This window comes from Trichomycterus rosablanca, chromosome 20, assembly GCF_030014385.1.
Source record: "Trichomycterus rosablanca isolate fTriRos1 chromosome 20, fTriRos1.hap1, whole genome shotgun sequence".
Lineage (NCBI taxonomy): Eukaryota > Metazoa > Chordata > Actinopteri > Siluriformes > Trichomycteridae > Trichomycterus > Trichomycterus rosablanca.
The window spans coordinates 24,882,976-24,901,784 of record NC_086007.1 but is presented as its reverse complement, the minus strand read 5'-3'; the positions used below and the strand labels follow the sequence as shown (position 1 = coordinate 24,901,784).

Sequence of the window (18,809 nt, the reverse complement as noted above, 5' to 3'; positions counted from 1 at the left end):
TATTACATGCTTTTAAGATTAATAATGTGTAGCTAATTTGTTGAAAAAAAAAAACAAAGTAATGTACAAAGCAGCATTAGAATTCAATATAGCAAGGCAGCAAAATTCAACACATGCATAAACCAAAAAAGGGGTTGAGGTCAGGGTTTAGTGTTGCTTTGAGCACAGGGACATAATCGTACTGGAAAAGAACCTGCTGCCACAAATTATGTAATTTATTTTATAAATTATATTATTAAATCGCATACTCTTTTTAGCAACGGGTTAGGATAAAACACCTGAACTGAATAATTATAAAGGGTGTCTATGTATTTTTGCCACATTTTGAACTACCTGAAGACCAGAAAAGATCAAGGAATCATCTGGTTTTCTCTTTGTGTAACAGTATCTCAGGTTGCATTTCTTTGTCATGTACAAGGGATCTTTAAAAAGTTTCCGCACTTTTATATTTTGATTGGAGGGTGAATGTTTGAGGGTGGGAGGAGCAGTAATCAGTCATGTCTAAAAGACTGAGAGACGCTTACAGTCCAGATTTAGCGCCATCTGATTTCCACCTTTTTGGCTCAAAGAAGCTTGAAGGGGAGGAAGATTTTCATGTGATAATGATGTGAAAGCAGCGCTGCATCAGTGGCTACACGCTCAACCGAATACATTTTTTGCTGACGGCATAAAAAAGTTGGTATGACGCTGAGAACAATGCATCAGAAGGTGACTGTAGAAAAGTGACGCCATTTGTTTTTTAAATTCTTAATAAATAGAGGTTTTAAAAGTGCGGAAACTTTCTGAAGATTTAAGAGAATTAACAAATCACAGATTCTTCTTTTCACTGCTTTTTACACAAAGTCCCAACATTTCTGGAAATAGCGTTTGTATTTGCTTTTGACCTTTAGCTACTTTTCAATACATTGAATGTATGTCTGAAGATATGTGGGGGGTATTTTAGTGCTCCATTTTGGTTCTATGATTTAAGGCGAAGGCTTCTTATGTTGAGGATCTAATCAAGCTTAGAGCAGATGCTAGACTGGCTCTTTTGGCTCCTTTATTTGAAGACATGAAGCAAGCCGCCGTCTTAGCAAAACTTCTTCATAGTGAACCATCCAGCCAGAACCAGCATCAGCGCACCAGCAGAGGCGAATATGGCTCCCAGCACCACACCAGACACGTTGTCATGGGCTTTATTAGACTCCTTAGTTCCTCCAGCTGAACAAAAGAGAATTATAGCATGTCAGTGTGGGGGAAATACACTATATGGCCAAAAGTATGTGGACACTTTTGCTTTCAACTTTGTGGTAACAGTATAGGAACGGCCTTTTACTGTTCCAGCATGACCGTGCCCCTGTGGGACACACATAGCCCTGAGCTTTCACCTTCACCTTCAGCCCATCATCTAAACCAAATCTAAACAAGATCTTCTTGCCTAACATCAGTTCTTGACCTCACTGATGCAGTTCTGACTAAACGAGCACAAATTCCCACAGGCACCTTTCAGAATTATGTAGAAACGGAAGCTGGGGGATACATATTAACGCATATTAATGCAAATGGTTTTGAAATGTCATGTTTAACAATCTCATGGGAAGTGTCCCAATACATTTGACTATACAGTGTAGACACCTGTATGGCTGGTTTATTTCAAGATCTGGATCAGAATCTGCTGAACACAATAAATGTAATATTTATATAAAATACATTTGAAATAAAACACTAGGACCTAAATGAATAGCTTGATAGTGAAATCCAAGTTTTGTTACCTTCAGTGTTTATACTGTATTATTCTGATCGTATTCTGATCAGTGTGTCTGGCGCCACCCAGAGGCTGAAATATACGGCGACAAGCCTCACTTACTCCCAGCTAAAGGTACAGTACGTATATTACAGTAACCAATCCACCTTCATGCTTTGGTAGGTGTTAGGAAACCGAAGTACCTCAAGAAAACTCATACCCACAAGCTAAACTACTCACAGATGAAGACTTTTGAACCTTATACCTCCAGTCACTTATTCTAAGCTGAGGTTCAAACCCAGGTCCTCAGAACCCAGGTGCTTTGCAGCACCCACACATTAAACCATAAAAATACATCCAATAATTGTTATTTAAGTTAGTTAAGGTAGTTATTCATCTCACATAAGAAGCAAAAAAAGGTTCTTACCATAGGCAGCAGGAGTCGGATCAGAGGCTGAAAAAATGACCATAAAGAAGCATTTTATTTACATACAGTGCTACAAAAGTATTTGCCCCCTATCTAATCGCATATGTTGGTGCATATATGTCACATTAAATGATTTCAGATCATAAAACAAAACAAATTATTATTACACTTATTTATTTATTTGTTTATTAGGATTTTAACGTCATGTTTTACACTTTGGTTACATTCATGACAGGACACGTAGTAACTGGTTAAACAAGATTAATCAGTTCAAGTTTAATATCAAACACAGTCGTGGACAATTTTGTATCTCCAATTCACCTCACTTGCACGTCTTTGGACTGTGGGAGGAAACCGGAGCTCCCGGAGGAAACCCACGCAGACACGGGGAAAACATGCAAACTCCACACAGAAAGGACCTGGGACCTTCTTGCTGTGAGGCGACAGTGCTACCCTCTGAGTCACCATGCCGCCCTAATTATTATTACATAAAGGAAATGTTTAAAGCTCAGCACATTTTAAACACATGCTTTCATTTTTTTTTCTTTTGGCTGCTCCCTTGTACATAAATGCCTATGGCTGGCATTTCAGACTTGGCACAGATTTAAGCTATCTTTTATCCTCCCGACATTAGCCAATCATACCCAGGCAGACGCCCAACAGGCCAGTAGCACCTCTGAGATTCAAACCCTGGTTCCCCAGATCTCAGCAGTAGTGGGTAAGCATACTTTATTGCTGCATATCAGCCATATCACCCTTGTGAAAAATAGATAATTTTTTACTTTATGTGACTGCAGTTAATGCTGCAGTAATCAGTTATTCAATTAAAGTTGGTAAAAAAGTGTGATTTACTTCCCAGCTGCCCGCTTGTAAAATGTGATGTTTATTGATTTTAAAAAGATTTAGAGTTAGAAATACACAATACAAAAGCAATGAGAATGAGGGGATTATTTTCACGAAGCTGTGTTCATAAACTGTAAACTATAATATTCAGATTTTACTTACTCATGGCAGCTGTGTATAACGGCCCCATAGTAACAGTAGCTGTGGTAGGTTCTCCACTTTCAACAGTAACAGCTCTCTTTCTTCTGTTACAACTCTGCACCACCAACACACACAATTAGTTACACACTGCATGTATTGTTGTGAAGAGAAATGAAAGATTTTGAGAATCTTACGCTGAGAATGTTCTGGCACTTATCAGGTTCACACAGCCTCAGAAAGCAGTGAAGAAAGATGGAGGATTTCTCTAGATCACGATGCTCCACAAAGCGAAACGCCTCAAACGAGAACCTGGCATTCTTGGAGCGCCCGTTGTTCAGTACCGAAACCTTTGAATCAGCGGTACACCTGTGAAGGAACACGATTAATTGCACCGAAATCAGGACTTTCAGACATCCTTTTTTACTTATGAGGTGCATCAGAAGTGTAATGCACAGTGGTAGCTTGAAGGTTGCTGGTTTAAACTGCACCATTACCAACCTGCCACTGTTTGTGGCAACAGTTTGGTTCCAGTAGGACTGGACACCAGTGCACAAAAGTGGGTCTATAATGACATGGTTTGGCAAATTTGGTGTGGAGATACAAATGTGGTGTGAGCCTGACCTTCTCGTCCAACATCAGGACCTTATCTAACCAGTGATCTTCTGACTAAATAAGCACAAATTCCCAGGCATAGTCCATATTTTATGGAAAGCCTCTCAAAAGAACAGAGGATTTATATCTGCAGAAGGTTGTGGGTTGGTGGGGGACATCTGTATATGAATGCCCTTGGGATGTCCAGCAAGGTCTAAGTCAGATGTGTTATGTAGGTTAAACAAGTTTTGAGTAACAAAGGTAAGAACCGTGTTTTCTTGATGGTACCAGCTTACACATTAAGAAAAATCGTTACAAAAATGAATTCTTACACAGTGAAGAAGTCGTGTTTCTCTCTGTTGGTTAAATTGTAGGGTGAAGGAGTTGCAAAGCAGTGATCCAGGAGAAGATTAAAGCTATCATAAAACAAACACAAATAAACAAGTCAATTGATTTAAGCATCTAAAAAACCCTGACCATTGTCAAAGTTATCACTGTAAACGGTTGCCACTTACTTCCCACTGAGATTCACTGATTTGACTTCAACATAGACCTGAGTACGCAACTGTAGTCCATTAGATGGAACGTCCAGTGAATGTGAAAACGTGGTGTCCTGAGAACAGAATAGATTTCAAAACTTGGTATCAAAATTGGAACAGGAATCATGTAGAATGTAATTAAGAATTAAAGAACGACTCACATTGTACACACTCATGCTGAGGGTATCTATAAAGCTCCCATTTTTCTCCTTGGTGGCCACTGACACGGATGATCTGGGAAATATAAGAATGTCTATTTAGAAATGGTTACTTTCATTAATCACCTGTAAGTCTTACAGATTAAATAGAACTTCAACTGAACATGTCAAAAAGGCCAGATGCTCCATGTTAAATAGCTTTTATGCAGATGTTCTATTGCTGTTTTACAGTGACACACACACACAGAAGCACCATATTTATTTATGTCATTTATAGAGACATTCATTTATCTTCTATATTTACTTGGTCCTGGTCTAGCTTTCCTGATCTCTTTCTCTTTTGACTGAGTTCTTTACTGTCAACTAGGTGGTGGTATTATGCTCTAGTATTATGATGCAAAGATCCCCTAAAACTATTCAGCCAAAACTCTATTTAGCAGTAGGTTAAATATTGGATGCAATTGAGGGTTCCAGCAGATCAACAACCTAAAAATATCAAACCAGGCTTCTGGAACAGGCTACAACCAAGCTTTTGATCCTGAGCTTAATTATATCAATAATATATGGACTGAACTGGCAAGTCAAGTATGTGCTAGAAAACCATCTCATTTGGTAAATCTTTCTCCATTCAACCAGGTAGAGTGATCAGAATTGTAGCCAGATCCAAACAAGAGTGGCATGGATATACAACCATCTCAAAGATGCTACTTGAGTACATTTTAATAAAGCTTTAGTATTTGAATTCTATGGGGAAAAGTGGGTGGGTTTGGGGTATAACTTACGCCACTATCTTGGTGTTGTTAATGAGGTACTCCAAAGGGTAACGGCAGGTGAAGCGATAGAAGAGATCTGTGGCATAGCTGATGACTCCCACTGAGGAGCTGGGCGTGTCGATGTAGCCACTGATGATGACCGACTGGATGGTGGAGAACTGGCTGAAGGGTCCAGAGGCGCTAGGAACCTCGTTTACGATCTGAGAGTCAAGAACACAGTGAACTTATGCTTGCTTAGGACCTTTTTTATGTATTAAAGAAGGAAAAATCAGTGTGTGTAGAGCTGTAGGAACAACTATGTGAATCCCATGGATTAATTAATATGATCTGATTTTCAACCAAGTCAAGATAATATAAAAAAAAACACATTCTGGCTAAGCTAATTTTGAAGGTGTGACTTGTTAAAGTGACCTGCCCGATAAAATTATACATCAATACAATGCCCACCCAAGAAATTTAACAAAACAATTTGTTTTGGAATAATCAAGTCCAATCAACTTTACCAAACTAAGAAGATGTAGCAATTTAAGAAGGTTATCCAAGCTAGAAATCTTAGAACGGTCTAAAATGCCTCTGATAAGCAGCTACTGAAAACACGCTTAATTAAATATAGGGTTTCATAAAGCTATTTCATTCTCGTCTGTCTTGGTGTGTTAATTTTGAATAAAAAAGCCACATAAATCATAACTATTTGAGTGCTAGACAGATTATGTCTGTTATTATGACTGGGATTAAGATTAGACCTCATGCTAAGACTAATTAATTCCATTCTAAAGCATCGACAAACTTCAATCCTCCCCATGTAATCTTGCTTATTTAAATATGTAGAAATCATATAATTTGGACCAGAAACAAACCCCCTTACCAGCATGGACTCTCGGCACGGATTGCCATGGCTGTCATTAACAGGCAGTTGGTAATGGATGACCGGCGGATCCACGCTGGTGTCTATGGTCCCTTTGCAAAGGCTGTTGTTGTGCTGACCATTCAAGGACAGATTACCCGGGTTGAAGCCTGCCCACTGTGCCGTACACGCGTTAACCTCCAGAGTTATGACGCTGACACCACAGTCCACCCTCAGGTCACTGTTGTCTGAATGAATATACATAAAGAAATTTAGTATCTGATAACAAAATACCTAGTAAAGGTCAGTGTTTGTGAGCATTAGACATACCTGGCACCCTGTTGTACAGGGAGGAGCAGTTATAGCTGGAGAGGGCCGGCTGTATAACCACAGCTAGCACTGAGAGACTGAGCAACTGCAGCATCCTCACTGCTGGGGAAACAATCCTACCAGGTACGCTGTCCTATAAAAACAGATGTGTTAATGAGAACCATTTTAAGGTGAAAACAAAATTTAGAACATTCTGAAAGAATCCATAAAGCCCAGAAATGCATTTTTGAAGCTCAAACTATTCATTAATCTACAGTCTAATTTAAAAATGATGCTATTCTCCCTTGATTGTACTGCAAGGATCACACCAAGAGAAAATCTGCACTGCAAAAGAAGGTAATAAGGAAATCTTTAGAACTTAAGCCTGAATAATATGGTCAGGGTCACAGTAGATCAGATGCCAGCTGGAATCACTTGGCCAAGGTGGGATTAAACCCTGGACATGGCACCAATTAATTACAGGACAACATCTAATAAAGATTTATAGTAGCCAGCCAATCGTCTGCATGTTTGGGTGGTGAAAGAAACCCTGCATTTCTTAAGCATACCCACATGGACCAGAAAATCTGAACCTCAAGCCCACAGAGTCAAAAGTGGTGCGACACCCAAATCACCTGCTGTGCCATCATGCCACCAGCACTAGGTCTATTGGACCTAGGGTTGATCCTTCTGTTTGTAAGGAGTTCGGCATGTTTTCCCTGTCTGTATGGGATTACTCTAGGTACCCCAGTAATCTTTCACCTGCCAAAACATAATCTAAAAAACATTTTATTTAGTACTTTCTTCGAACCAATACAGTTCTGACAGAATCACCTACCTTTGTTCAGTCCTGAAATGGCTTGATGCAGAATATGCCAGACACTTCGAGATGCCCCTTATATAGTACCTCAATTTCTATTTGATGGGTGTAAAAAAGGTGTGTATAGGATAAGGGGAATCCTGCAAGCATCCGACCCCTCCCATTGTGCTCTATGGATCACCATTTCTTTAAACAGAAATTCAAACCCTGAGCATTTGGTCTGATTAATCTCAATTTAAACATCTAACAGGAGTTGGTCTTAAGCTATTTTAGTCCTCCTGGATCATGGTGCCCCAAGAGACGAGAGGGCCTTGCACAAGGGCCCAACACTGGCTGCAAGTTGGAGCTGAAATTCAAACTCACAACGATACAATGAATAGCCCAGGGCTCTAACCACTGAGCCATCAATGAATGAATAAATCAGTAAGTATCATCCACTGGGAACTAACATTTATTGCCAAAGGCGATGAAAAAACAACCAGTTCTGCACTGGCATGCGTGGCTTACATGCATATTCATTTTCAGGTTTCACCGGGGATATAAAAGCCCTACAGGCTAATTGACTGTTCAAAAGAACATGAGATTTTGTCTGACAAAGAGCACATTAAACAGTTATGTTTCTGCCAAACAGCCTCACAGTAAGAGAATATGTTTCACCTTGTACATTTCAGCTAGTCACACTTTGTTTTTCTCTTTTTTTTTACTATCTAGTATTAAGCTCAGATTTCATTAATGCTGCAGTGAATAAAGAAAGAAAATCATACATTACACAGTGTTCAAGTATATGACCAGTATCTAGTTCTGGAGTTAAACATTTATAACAGGATAAAACAAACCTATTTAATTAGTTTAGATTCCAAAATTCTAATCAAGTAAGAGGTCACAAATACAAATCTAGTCCCTGTATGTCCTGAAGGTTGTTTTTAAAAGCATCTGCAAGTTACACTACACTATTAATAATCACATATTGTTCATTTATTCATTTATTGTCTGTTTTACCACCGGTTTAAACTGGTCAGGGTTGCAGTGGGTCTGATTCATTGGGCGAAAGGCAGGAAACACTCTGGACAGGTTGCCAGTCCATCACAGGGCAGACACACACGCACACACTCACACTTAAGAAAGAAACCTACACAGACACAGGGAGAACATGCAAACGCCACACACAAAAAACCCTGGCCACCCTGCTAAATGTTCAATGCATTAAAGAAGAAAGTGTACCATATATAAAACCCCTGTGATAAATTGGTACTCTGTTTAGATGAATTCTTGCTTTGTGGCCAGTGTTTTGAATAAAGCCTTCTCACTCTTGACCAGAATAAAGTTGAAAAAGTGGTTAATATCAGTAAATTATGGTGCCCTGTCCAGGGTTTTCTTGTCGTGCATTCAGTATGTGTTAATAGATATTTTAATAACTTCCTTAATAATTTAAACCATTGTAAACCACTTCGCAATTCTTATAGTTCTTTGAGAAGCCTTCTCAGAAGAGCGGCTGTTGTTATAGCCAAAATGATCACATAAAGATCACTCTATTTTAATACCATTTGTTTTTGAAATGTGACGTCCAACAAGCTCATAGTCAGGTGTCCAAATAATGTGTACCTGTAGATATGAGAATAAACTTTTAGTGAATAATTAAAAGTATTTCTAAACATTACTGTTAGACTGTCACACATCCTGTCATGAATATAAAACTCTTAACAGAGCCTGGATTGAAAATAGAAGAAAATGTTCGAACCATCATTCATTCAATGCAGATAGAACAAACTGATAAGTTTGTTGGTGTGTTTTTACTCTAGCTTTGTTATTTTTATACAACAATGGTGTGATTGCATTTCTTGAAGTACCTGTGGCCACGATACTATGAACTGTGTAAGGAAATACAGTGGGATTTGTGGCTTATACAGAAAACTGAGACTGTTTTGTTTACTGTGGTGGTATAAAGTAAGGGGAGTCCTGACTCCATACCTGAGGCTCTGAAACACAATAACTGTGGGCCAGATCGGTCACCTGGAGAACTCGGTGTCCAAAATTCCAGTTAGTCAACAGGGAGTTAGAGCAGTTAAATTTTTTTAAAGAAAACAATGTGGATTGGCTTACTGCAATACGATGTAAAAAGAGTCAAGGGGAGTATGGGGCTGCAAATATATTATATGTTAAAAGTGAATCTCTTATAACACAAGAACAGTAATCAGTGATTTAACAGGACGTTTTTGTAAAACAAATGCCACCACCTGGTGGACAAGACATCGGTCTTCACTCATTTTGACTTTATATTTGGGGTCATTGTCTCGTTAAAACATCTAGATTTAATTTGCTGTTCAATAAGATTACATTTTCCTCTAGTAAGTTTTCATTCAATGATGTTGACATTAAGCCACGAAACAGTTCTATTTTTTACTTCTTGTTGTTTAACTGTTGTTCTTGCTGCTTTTAAGTTTTCCTGCAACTCTTTTCCAAGGACTTTTAAGTTCTTTCTTATCTTTCCTATCATTCTGAGAGTGTGTTGTGAAATTTTGCTTCATGAAATCTTAACAATCGATTGAAACACTTTTCATAATAAAACCAGGTGCAAATTGGATGGGAACATTTGTTTGCTTCTATTTTTTAATAAAATAGTTGTTAATTCTTTAAAAAAAATCTTTTTTGTTCATATTGACAATGTCAAAAGACAATATGTGTAAATTTAAAGTGGATATATGCACGGAACATATGTTAAATAACAAAAAACTAAAGTGATTATTACATGTTGTTTTTTTAGATTAAATCTTAAGTAAGATTAATGGCTGGTCAAATTTTTGTTTGTTTTCTTTGCCAGGTTTAGCCAGAGAATGAACAGGACTAAAACATGCATGGGAAGTAAAAAAGGAATCATGCTGCTGACAAAACTGTTCCTTTCCTTCCTTTCCAGTTTCCTATCTCAATCCGACCTTGTTGACTCTATTTAAAAAGTCCTAAGCAGTATGATTGTAACTTAGTTTACCCATAAAATAGTATCATAGTGTTTTCAAAATTAAAAAATTTTCTACTTGTTTAGGTAAATCAAACAAAACATATTTTTCACAATCAAATTATTTCTTTCATACTACTTCAAATATGACCGAGAAACAATGTTTAACCTTAAACTTTGTTTATGATCATGAATTAACTTTAATTCAAAGTAAATATTATCAGAGATTTTGCAGAACTTATGCAAAATGTGTACAAGAAATTCAATACAAAAAATCAGGACATTTTACAAGAGGTCAGAGTAGCAGCCAGTCAGTCACCAGAAAGGTGTGTACCATGACTAATATCAAACAAAACATTTCAGAAATAATTCAACTTGAATTTTGAAATTTAAGAATAAAGCAGATATAAAAATCAAAACACAAGAATCATTAAGCTGCCACAGTGCATTAAAACAAGCATTGATTTGAGCACAATTGTTAATGTTTACATTTTTGACATTTAGCTGACGCTTTTATCCAAAACCACATTCAATTATAACAGAAATTTCAGAAATTGAGAGTTAAGGGCTCAGGGGTCCAACAGTGGCAACTTTCCAGCAACCTCGGATTACATCGGTGCTCCTCTGCCCTCTCTCCAGGACTTGTATACTTCAAGAACCAAGAAACGGGCAGAGAAAATTATCACTGACTCCTCACACCCTGGCCATTACTTCATTCAACCCCTCCCCTACGGCAGGCGCTATAGATCCATCCACATTAAAACCACCAGATTCAAGAGCAGTTTCTTCCCACAGGCCATCTCCCTCCTAAATAATTAAATGACTGATAATACAGACCTAAGCGTAACAATATTCATCTGCTGCCAATTGACTACACTGTAGTATTCATCCTACATGTTGTGCACTTTACTGTTTTGTAAATATTTCACATGCTGCTAAATTACATATCTGTATATTGCCTGTATATAATCTTATAGTTTGTATAATTTTGTGGTTTTGTGTTTAATGTTTAATGTATACATTGCCTGTACACTGTATTATTACTAGAGAGATACCATCAGCCGGAAACAAATTCCTTGTGTGTATCCACATACTTGGCCAATAAAGTATCTTAACCGCTGAGCTACCACTGCCCACTGTTTAAATGGACATTTTAAGACTACCAGCTAAAGCATAAGTTTAAAATAGCTCAAGTTTTTTGTTTGTTTGTTTAATGAAGGTTGAGGTGCTTGCATTGCTTATCCAATCTCTTGACTTGAATCAACTTGATATAACATTGGGAAACTTGAGAAGGACAACAAAAAAGAATAGGTAAGAATTAAACCACAATTCTGCACCACAAATCTTTTCTTTATTGTTTGAAATAGAAGTCTCATGGCTGTAATTATCAACAACCAACAGCTTTGAAAGAATTTATTAATGTTGTTGCCTTAACTCATTTTGACTTTATATTTAGGGTCGTTGTCTCGTTAAAACATCCAGATTTGGTTTGATGTTCAATAAGATTACATTTTCCTCTAGTACGTCTTAGAACATAATTTCATTTATGTTTCCTTCAGTGATGTTTAATGCCCCAGTATCACTTGATGTTGACATCAAGCCACAGAACATTATGCTCCCACCACCATACTTCACTGCAGGTACGGTGTCCCTGGGGTCAAACAATCAGCCCTGAATCATTGCCAAAAGTTCCATTTCTGGGTAACTGTTGTTCTTGCTGCTTTTAAGTTTTCCTAAACTTTTGAAATAGAAGTCTCATGGCTGTAATTATCAACAACCAACAGCTTTGAAAGAAATTACTAATGTTGTTGCCTGAATTCCTATTTTTCGTTAACTATTAGTTGATTATACTTCTTAAACAATTTTTGTTGTGATATGAAAGTGAAAGGTTAAAAGACAGCATATATGAGCAGTTAAATACAGTAAATACTTCATGAATTGTTACTGTTAGCATACAGTCTGTGCTGTCCATGTCTGGGAATGTATACTATCTAGTATGCGAGTGTAGTATGCAGCCTGTACTGCCCTAGCCTGGAAATGTATACTCTGTAGTATGCGAGTGTAGTATGCAGTCTGGGACATGAGTGTGTGGGATCGTTTGCCCAGTCACACTGGAAACTTTTCACCCCTCCTGCTTTTATATTTTTCACTGGGACGTTTTCGTGCACCGAAGTGGCGCATTAAACAGCGCAGAATTGCTGATGTAGTGCAAAACTATGTGAAGATGGACTTAATGAAGCTTATCGGAACGGTTTTGGCAGTTTGTTATCATCCAGGCTGCGCGCTGAAAGGGTTCTCGAGTAAGTACGAGCGGATGGATGTGCATGAAAAGTAACGGTTTATATAAAGGCCTGTTCAGCCGTAACAGCTGTCATGTTAATGTGTGTGTGTGTGTGTGTGTGATTTTTAATTAGGCTTAAAACTAGAGAAATAATCTTAAATCAGTGACTTTTGCTACATTAAAAAAAAATCCCTTTTGTTTTCCTTCAAACTGATTTGACTCGCTCAGTAGAAATATGGGAAGCGTTCAAGTTCTCAAAGTTTTGTGTTAATAGGTTTTCCAGCGAAGTCGTAAACATATCGCGTTAGCTCAGAATTCGTTTCATTCAGCCTTTTAAAAACTTAAAAAGCATAATGCATACTATTTCTAACAGTTGTTTGCAGGCTACGTCCGAAAAACTACTCTCAAGTTAACTAAACACTATAAATGCATATATACATACATATACAGGGTCAAAACTATACATACCATACAGCAACTTTACTATTAATAAAACATTCTACATATACCCTCATAGTTTGGACTCATGATTATGATTACATAATAATCATAATTAACTACAGCTGTTGATTTGCCTTTGCTCATACAAATAAGGCTGGTTCGACTGCATTCATCACAAAGAACAGTGGTCTCTTAGCCAAGGACAGAAAGAAAACCCAAACTGTCAGCTTATGATGAGAGAAGGTTTGTCCAGATGCCCAGATATAATCCAAGAACCACTAGAAAACAAGTGTGCCATGAATTAAAAGCGAGTCGCTGTCCACAGTCAAGCGAGCTTGATGTCAGCATTAACTTTTTCTTTTTACATGGGATCTCCCACATGTTTTGGGTTCTAATTTTAAAGCAGGGGCTTCTTTCCCATGCAGATGTAAAGCTGGCTTGACTGTGGACAGTGTAACCCATGTCTGTATTGAAAAATAAAAAATAAAACACAAGCTGCAGTTGTTGGGACATTTCTTAAACGTTTTTGTGAAACACCTTTAAATGCTTTTGTGCATTAATTATTCAAGGTCTAAATGTAAATATAATTTCAATTTCAGTGTGTCAATTACTTCTAAACAGAACAGTGTGTTTTCTCCATTGTGTATTGTTGTTGTAGGTCAGCGAATATGCCGCCGGGGCATCGAGAGGCCTTGCTATAAGATCGCCTACCACCAGGACAGTACGTTCAGGGTTGGTTTTGAGGAGGCCAGATGGGCATGCAGAGAAGATGACGGAGAACTGCTCAGTATCGAATCCGAAAATGAGCAAAAGCTGGTGGAGAAATTTGTTCGAGGGTCACAGGTCGCTTACGGGGACTTCTGGATCGGTCTGAGAAGAAACCAGGGCCGCAGAGGGTCAGGAGCCGGGGACTGCTTATCACACTATTATTGGCTGGATCGGAGTCGGACCACCTACAGGTATGATTTGCATTACAGACTGAAGCCTACCTGGTTTACACTGTTTAATGTAATAAATGATTTAGACTAGGGTACTGTGTGTATATTTTTTCCACTGTAAACACACTTCTTTAAAAACACTCTTGTGTCTATGTTTTCAGTTATCACTGCTGAGATTCGAACGTTGGTGTAGTTAATGCATCAAATCTTACTCATTTATAATAAATAACATTTGGCATTAGAAATTAAATCACTATTTAGCAAAAAATATCTCATTTAAATAATATAGAAGAAAATATGTTGTGATAAGGGGTGCAGCGGTAAATTACGCTTGCCCACTACTTCTGGGATCCAGGGTTTGAATCAGCCAGGCATCTACATACAGAAATGATTAGCTATGTCTGAGGATCTGTATTGGCATCCCCAATGTGTCCTGTCTGAGAGTGTGTTACTCCATTTCACCCTTCCAGGGAAATCAGACCCACTGTGACTTTAACCAGGATAAAGCAATTTTTTACAGGTTTGCTTTGATTTGCATAATAATGTCAGTGTGAGATTAAGCTAATTAAAATTAAATCTATTTTTCATGATCTTTCCAGCAGTCACTGCATTGACTCTATATTAATGCATTAATCTTAAATGAATGCAGCCCACCCACCATCAAAGAGTAGAATGACTACTGGCTAAATTGCTCTGTGTTGCAGGAACTGGCTGTTTGAAGAGCCCTCATGTGGTTCTGCACACTGTGTGGCTTTGTACCACAGACCCAGCGCTTCTGCTCCTCAGCAAGGCAGCCGGATGTTCAAATGGATTCACAGCAACTGCAACATCAAGAACAACTTCATATGCAAGTACTCAGAAGGTGGGTCCAGAATGTCCAGATATTGGACTGTATATACTATACAGTATATACTGAGTGCAGTATGCAGTATATACTGAGTGCAGTATGCAGTATATACTGAGTGCACTATACAGTAGAGACTGAGTGCACTATACAGTATATAGTGAGTGCAGTATACAGTATATAGTGAGTGCAGTATGCAGTATATAGTGAGTGCAGTATGCAGTATATAGTGAGTGCAGTATACAGTATATAGTGAGTGCAGTATGCAGTATATACAAAGTGCAGTATGTAAACACACCCATGTCTTTATGGACCTTGCTTTGTGCGCAAAGGCACAGTCGGGTTGTCCACATACTTTCAGGCATTTAGTGTGTATGAAAGAACAAACACTAATATGCTGAAACACTTGTTTTTTCCACTGTATGTAATAAAGCTGTTTTTTAAAGATCTCCACTGTTTGTCTCTGTATAATTTAGAAAAATCCCTGGTTCCCACTGCTGCAGGAAATTCCAGCACTCGCTCAGGTAAACAGTGTTGCATTGCAACTGATTTCAGATTCTTTCTCCAGCAGTCAGAACGAGGACTATTTAGTCTTTTCAGCAATGTAATTAATGTGCAGCCACAACAAATTCTTCCACTCCTTAGAAGTAGAATTACTGCATGACAACTTCTGTATCCTTATTTGTTTACCTAGTTGCAGTAGAATTCCACTTGAGAGTATTTTTCAGAAACCAGCTAACGAAAGACTTTTGTCAATTGACTTTGGTTAACTGGTTAATTTAGTAGCTAAGGATTAATTAAGTTTTCACATAGGACCAGAAAGGGCTGAAAAGCATTTTTCCTGCAAATCATCGTTTAAAAAAATAGGCTAGCACATCAGAGCTGGGGTTTCGAGTACATCGTATCGGAATGAGCCAAACCATAACTGGTGCAATTACGACCTCTGCTGGCTGATTGATGGAATTGAGGAATAATGCTGATCATCTGTGCACAAGGCTGATTCGTATATGAACTCGCCTCATGCAGGTGAAAAGATGCAGTCAGCTACTGCACACGTGCCGTCTGCTCCTCAGTCAGCAGTGGAGGGTTGTATCGATAGAAGGGTAGCATGACACAATCAGGGTAATTGGATACGACTAGATTAGGGGAGAAAATTGGGGGGGGGGGGGGAGTGTTTACTTGTCTAATATAAGTAAATACAAGTAGTTTGAAGGTCTGAAACTGATTAGTGTGAGAAATTTGCAAGTTAGTTGTTTGTAGTTGGTTGTTTATCATTCAGTCTAAAAAAATATTACATTTGATGTATAAACTAATTCTATCTTTTCATTCCAGACGTAACCCTGAAACCAAAACAACTACCTGCCACTTCGGATTATGAAAAAGTAAAAACAGGATTTTCTGAATCATCAGGTAAATCAGAGCTCCAAAATAAGCGATCTATGTACTGAATGAGAATCACAGAGCTGGTCTGTTTACAATATTTAAATGATTGCTCATTATTAGAACCAATGTCCTGCTGAATTGTTTTTGATTCTGTGCTCAGTGACTGTATCAGATGCCTCCATCAATGTTTACTACATCCTGCTGGGTACTGTGCCTGTCCTGCTGCTGCTCATACTGGTGGTCTCAGTGGTCCTCTGTTACAGAGTCGTGGCTAAGAAGTGAGTGTTAAAGCTTTCAAAGACGTCAGTAATAAATAAGTCATTTTGAAGGGTGTGAATGCAGATTGATTAGTGGTAGGGACAGCTGTAGCCTAGTGGTTAAGTTACTCTACCAGTAATCAGAAGGTTGCTGGTTCAAGCCCTCAATTGCTTAGATTGTATACTGTGACAGTACTGTAAGTCGCTTTGGATAAAAGTGTCTGCTAAATGCCGTAAATGTAGTAAATATATTTCAGCTGCCTTGGCAGATTATTTTGGTCCAAATACCTGTTATAGACAGACAGACAGACAGGGAGACAGACAGATTGATTGATTACTTTATTGATCCCTGAGGGAAATTGCAGTGTTAAACAGACAATTTACAATCACAGCTATCACACAATAACACATCGATGTCATGTTTACGTCAAATATCAGCTCAGGCATCTACAACTGTCCAGGTTCAGTGAGCCTGTGTCTACTGTAGACTGGATTCCTGTTCTTGGGTGGCAGGAGTAAATCTTAAAGAGTGGTTGAGTTACCAAAGCCTTTCTGTCAGCTCATACCAGTCTGGCTGGTTCTTCTCTGACCTCTCTCATCACCGAGGTGTTTGTACCCACAGAACTGCTGCTCACTGGATGTTTTTCCTCCAATTTTCCTCCCAATCTAGTCGTATCCTATTACCCGATTGCATTGTGCTTCCTCTCTACTGATGTTGACCTCCGCTCTGACTGAGGAGAGCCGTGACTAACACACGCCCCAACACTTGTGCAGTACCGACTGCATCTTTTCATGAGGCCACACCCTGATCCTCATCATCCCTAGTCTCTGTGCAGGCGCCATCAATGACCCAGCAGAGGTCATAACTGCATCAGTTATGAGGAATCCCCTCCGGCAACTGCCAATTAGATTACGAATATGTGCCCAGCCTGCCAGGTGGCAGAGCTGAGATTAGAACCGACGAGTTTGGGATTTTTAGCTCTGGTGTGCTAGCGTGTTTTACCGTTGCGCCACTTGAAAAACACTGATTGGTAACACTTTGTATCTTCTCATTATTATGTTCTTCCAGGAAAACAGAACAAAATGAAATCTATGCTGTTCCTGGACAGTGGTTATCATCTTCTGCCCTGAAGAACACCAGCGCCTACGCTCCCAAAAAAATCCCCACCCAGCATGTCGCCCATCTGGAATACATGAGCTCAGAAATCAGCAGAACGTATAGTATCACAGATCCCAGCAGCCCCTCACTGGACTACGAGAACGTCCCGAGCGGCACCACGGGCTTCGTCACCAACGCCATCTACGAGACCTGCCGCCCTCCAGCGGGCATGGAGGCGGGGTGGGTGGAAAACGACATCTATGGATAGTAAACATGTCCAGTAATGGAAGAAATCCAAGTGACCTCCAGCACAACTGGCTGGAAATCATCTCATCTCTTTCTGTCCTTGATTTTGTACTTTGATTTGCTCTTTATTAAACCAATGTGAAGGACATGGGGTCCTGTAAACACTCGTCCCCCGGGGGACAGCAGGTACAGTTTTCTAAAAATAAAGAATAGAAAGAATCACAAAGGTGTCATCAGCTCGGAGCCACTTCCTCCGTGTATGCCAGTTTCCGAAAACAGGACGGTCCATTCCGAAAGCCTCACCGATGACCCTTCTGCTCATCTGAACAATGTCCTGTCCTGTCTCACTGCTCATGTCCCTTTTGTTTTTCAGACTCTAATGATCCGGCTGTGCACTACCAGATCAAAGACAGTTTTGTTAAGCTTGCTAAAGGAATTCCTCTCACTTAACTATACATTTGTGAACGTTTTATTATTTTTTATTGTTCTCAATGTGTTGTTTTGATAAAGAGTTACTAATTTGAGGATTTATATGTATATTTGCATGGAGAGTGCAACCGAAGCTAGTAAGAACAGGAGCAACAGCCTCTAAGCACATGGTAACAAATACGTAGCTCACTTGACAGAAAACAGTGTCACCTGTGTTCCAGCAGCATCTAATTCATGGTGCATTTATTGCATATAACGATTTCAAGAATAAAAGGCCCTTAAAAATGTATGTCAAATTTTACCTTCAACTGTATACATGATTTATTTATATGTGAATTTGATTGTATAGTCGTCATGGCAACAGTTTTGGTTTTTGTATGATGCATGCAGCAGGTGTGTTGAAACGAACATCATATTCAAACATTTTTAACACTATCTAAGGACTAATAAACTGGTTTAAAAGGATTGGTGGATTAAATGTGTATTAATCAGTTTTGAATCATTTTTATTAATCGCTTTTTCCTGGTCAGGGTCGCTGTGGGTCACTGGAAATCACTGGGTGCAAGGTAGGAACATGCTGGATTTTGGCCACCCCCCCTCTCCCCAGATATAGCTACTATGTTTGTTGTATGCCTGACTTGCCCTGACTTTGTACACAGGAGCAGAGTATTGCTAGAATAGGAAACAGCCTTCCCCAAACTGTTGTCAATTGTAAACATATCATTTGTCAGTTATAATACTTCTGATCATGTGCTACTTAGCAGCCAGTCAAC

At 38.9% G+C, this 18,809-nt stretch overlaps 2 protein-coding genes across 2 annotated transcripts; one reads left to right on the top strand and one right to left on the bottom strand.

Moving 5' to 3' along the window:
• Nucleotides 1-1,069: 1,069 nt before the first annotated feature.
• LOC134334275 (zona pellucida-like domain-containing protein 1) lies at nt 1,070-6,463 on the bottom strand. Its single transcript, XM_063016516.1, has 10 exons — nt 6,370-6,463; nt 6,061-6,287; nt 5,205-5,395; nt 4,426-4,498; nt 4,241-4,338; nt 4,058-4,141; nt 3,329-3,500; nt 3,156-3,249; nt 2,151-2,177; nt 1,070-1,200 (listed from the first exon to the last, which is right to left on the bottom strand). Exons 1-10 carry the CDS (start codon nt 6,461-6,463, stop codon nt 1,070-1,072), a joined length of 1,191 nt encoding a protein of 396 aa, XP_062872586.1.
• Nucleotides 6,464-12,200: 5,737 nt separating this feature from the next.
• On the top strand, nt 12,201-18,501 carry laynb (layilin b). Its single transcript, XM_063016766.1, has 7 exons — nt 12,201-12,418; nt 13,499-13,799; nt 14,483-14,640; nt 15,099-15,146; nt 15,955-16,032; nt 16,166-16,283; nt 17,332-18,501. Exons 1-7 carry the CDS (start codon nt 12,343-12,345, stop codon nt 17,627-17,629), a joined length of 1,077 nt encoding a protein of 358 aa, XP_062872836.1. The 5' UTR covers nt 12,201-12,342; the 3' UTR covers nt 17,630-18,501.
• The last annotated feature ends 308 nt before the right edge of the window (nt 18,502-18,809 follow it).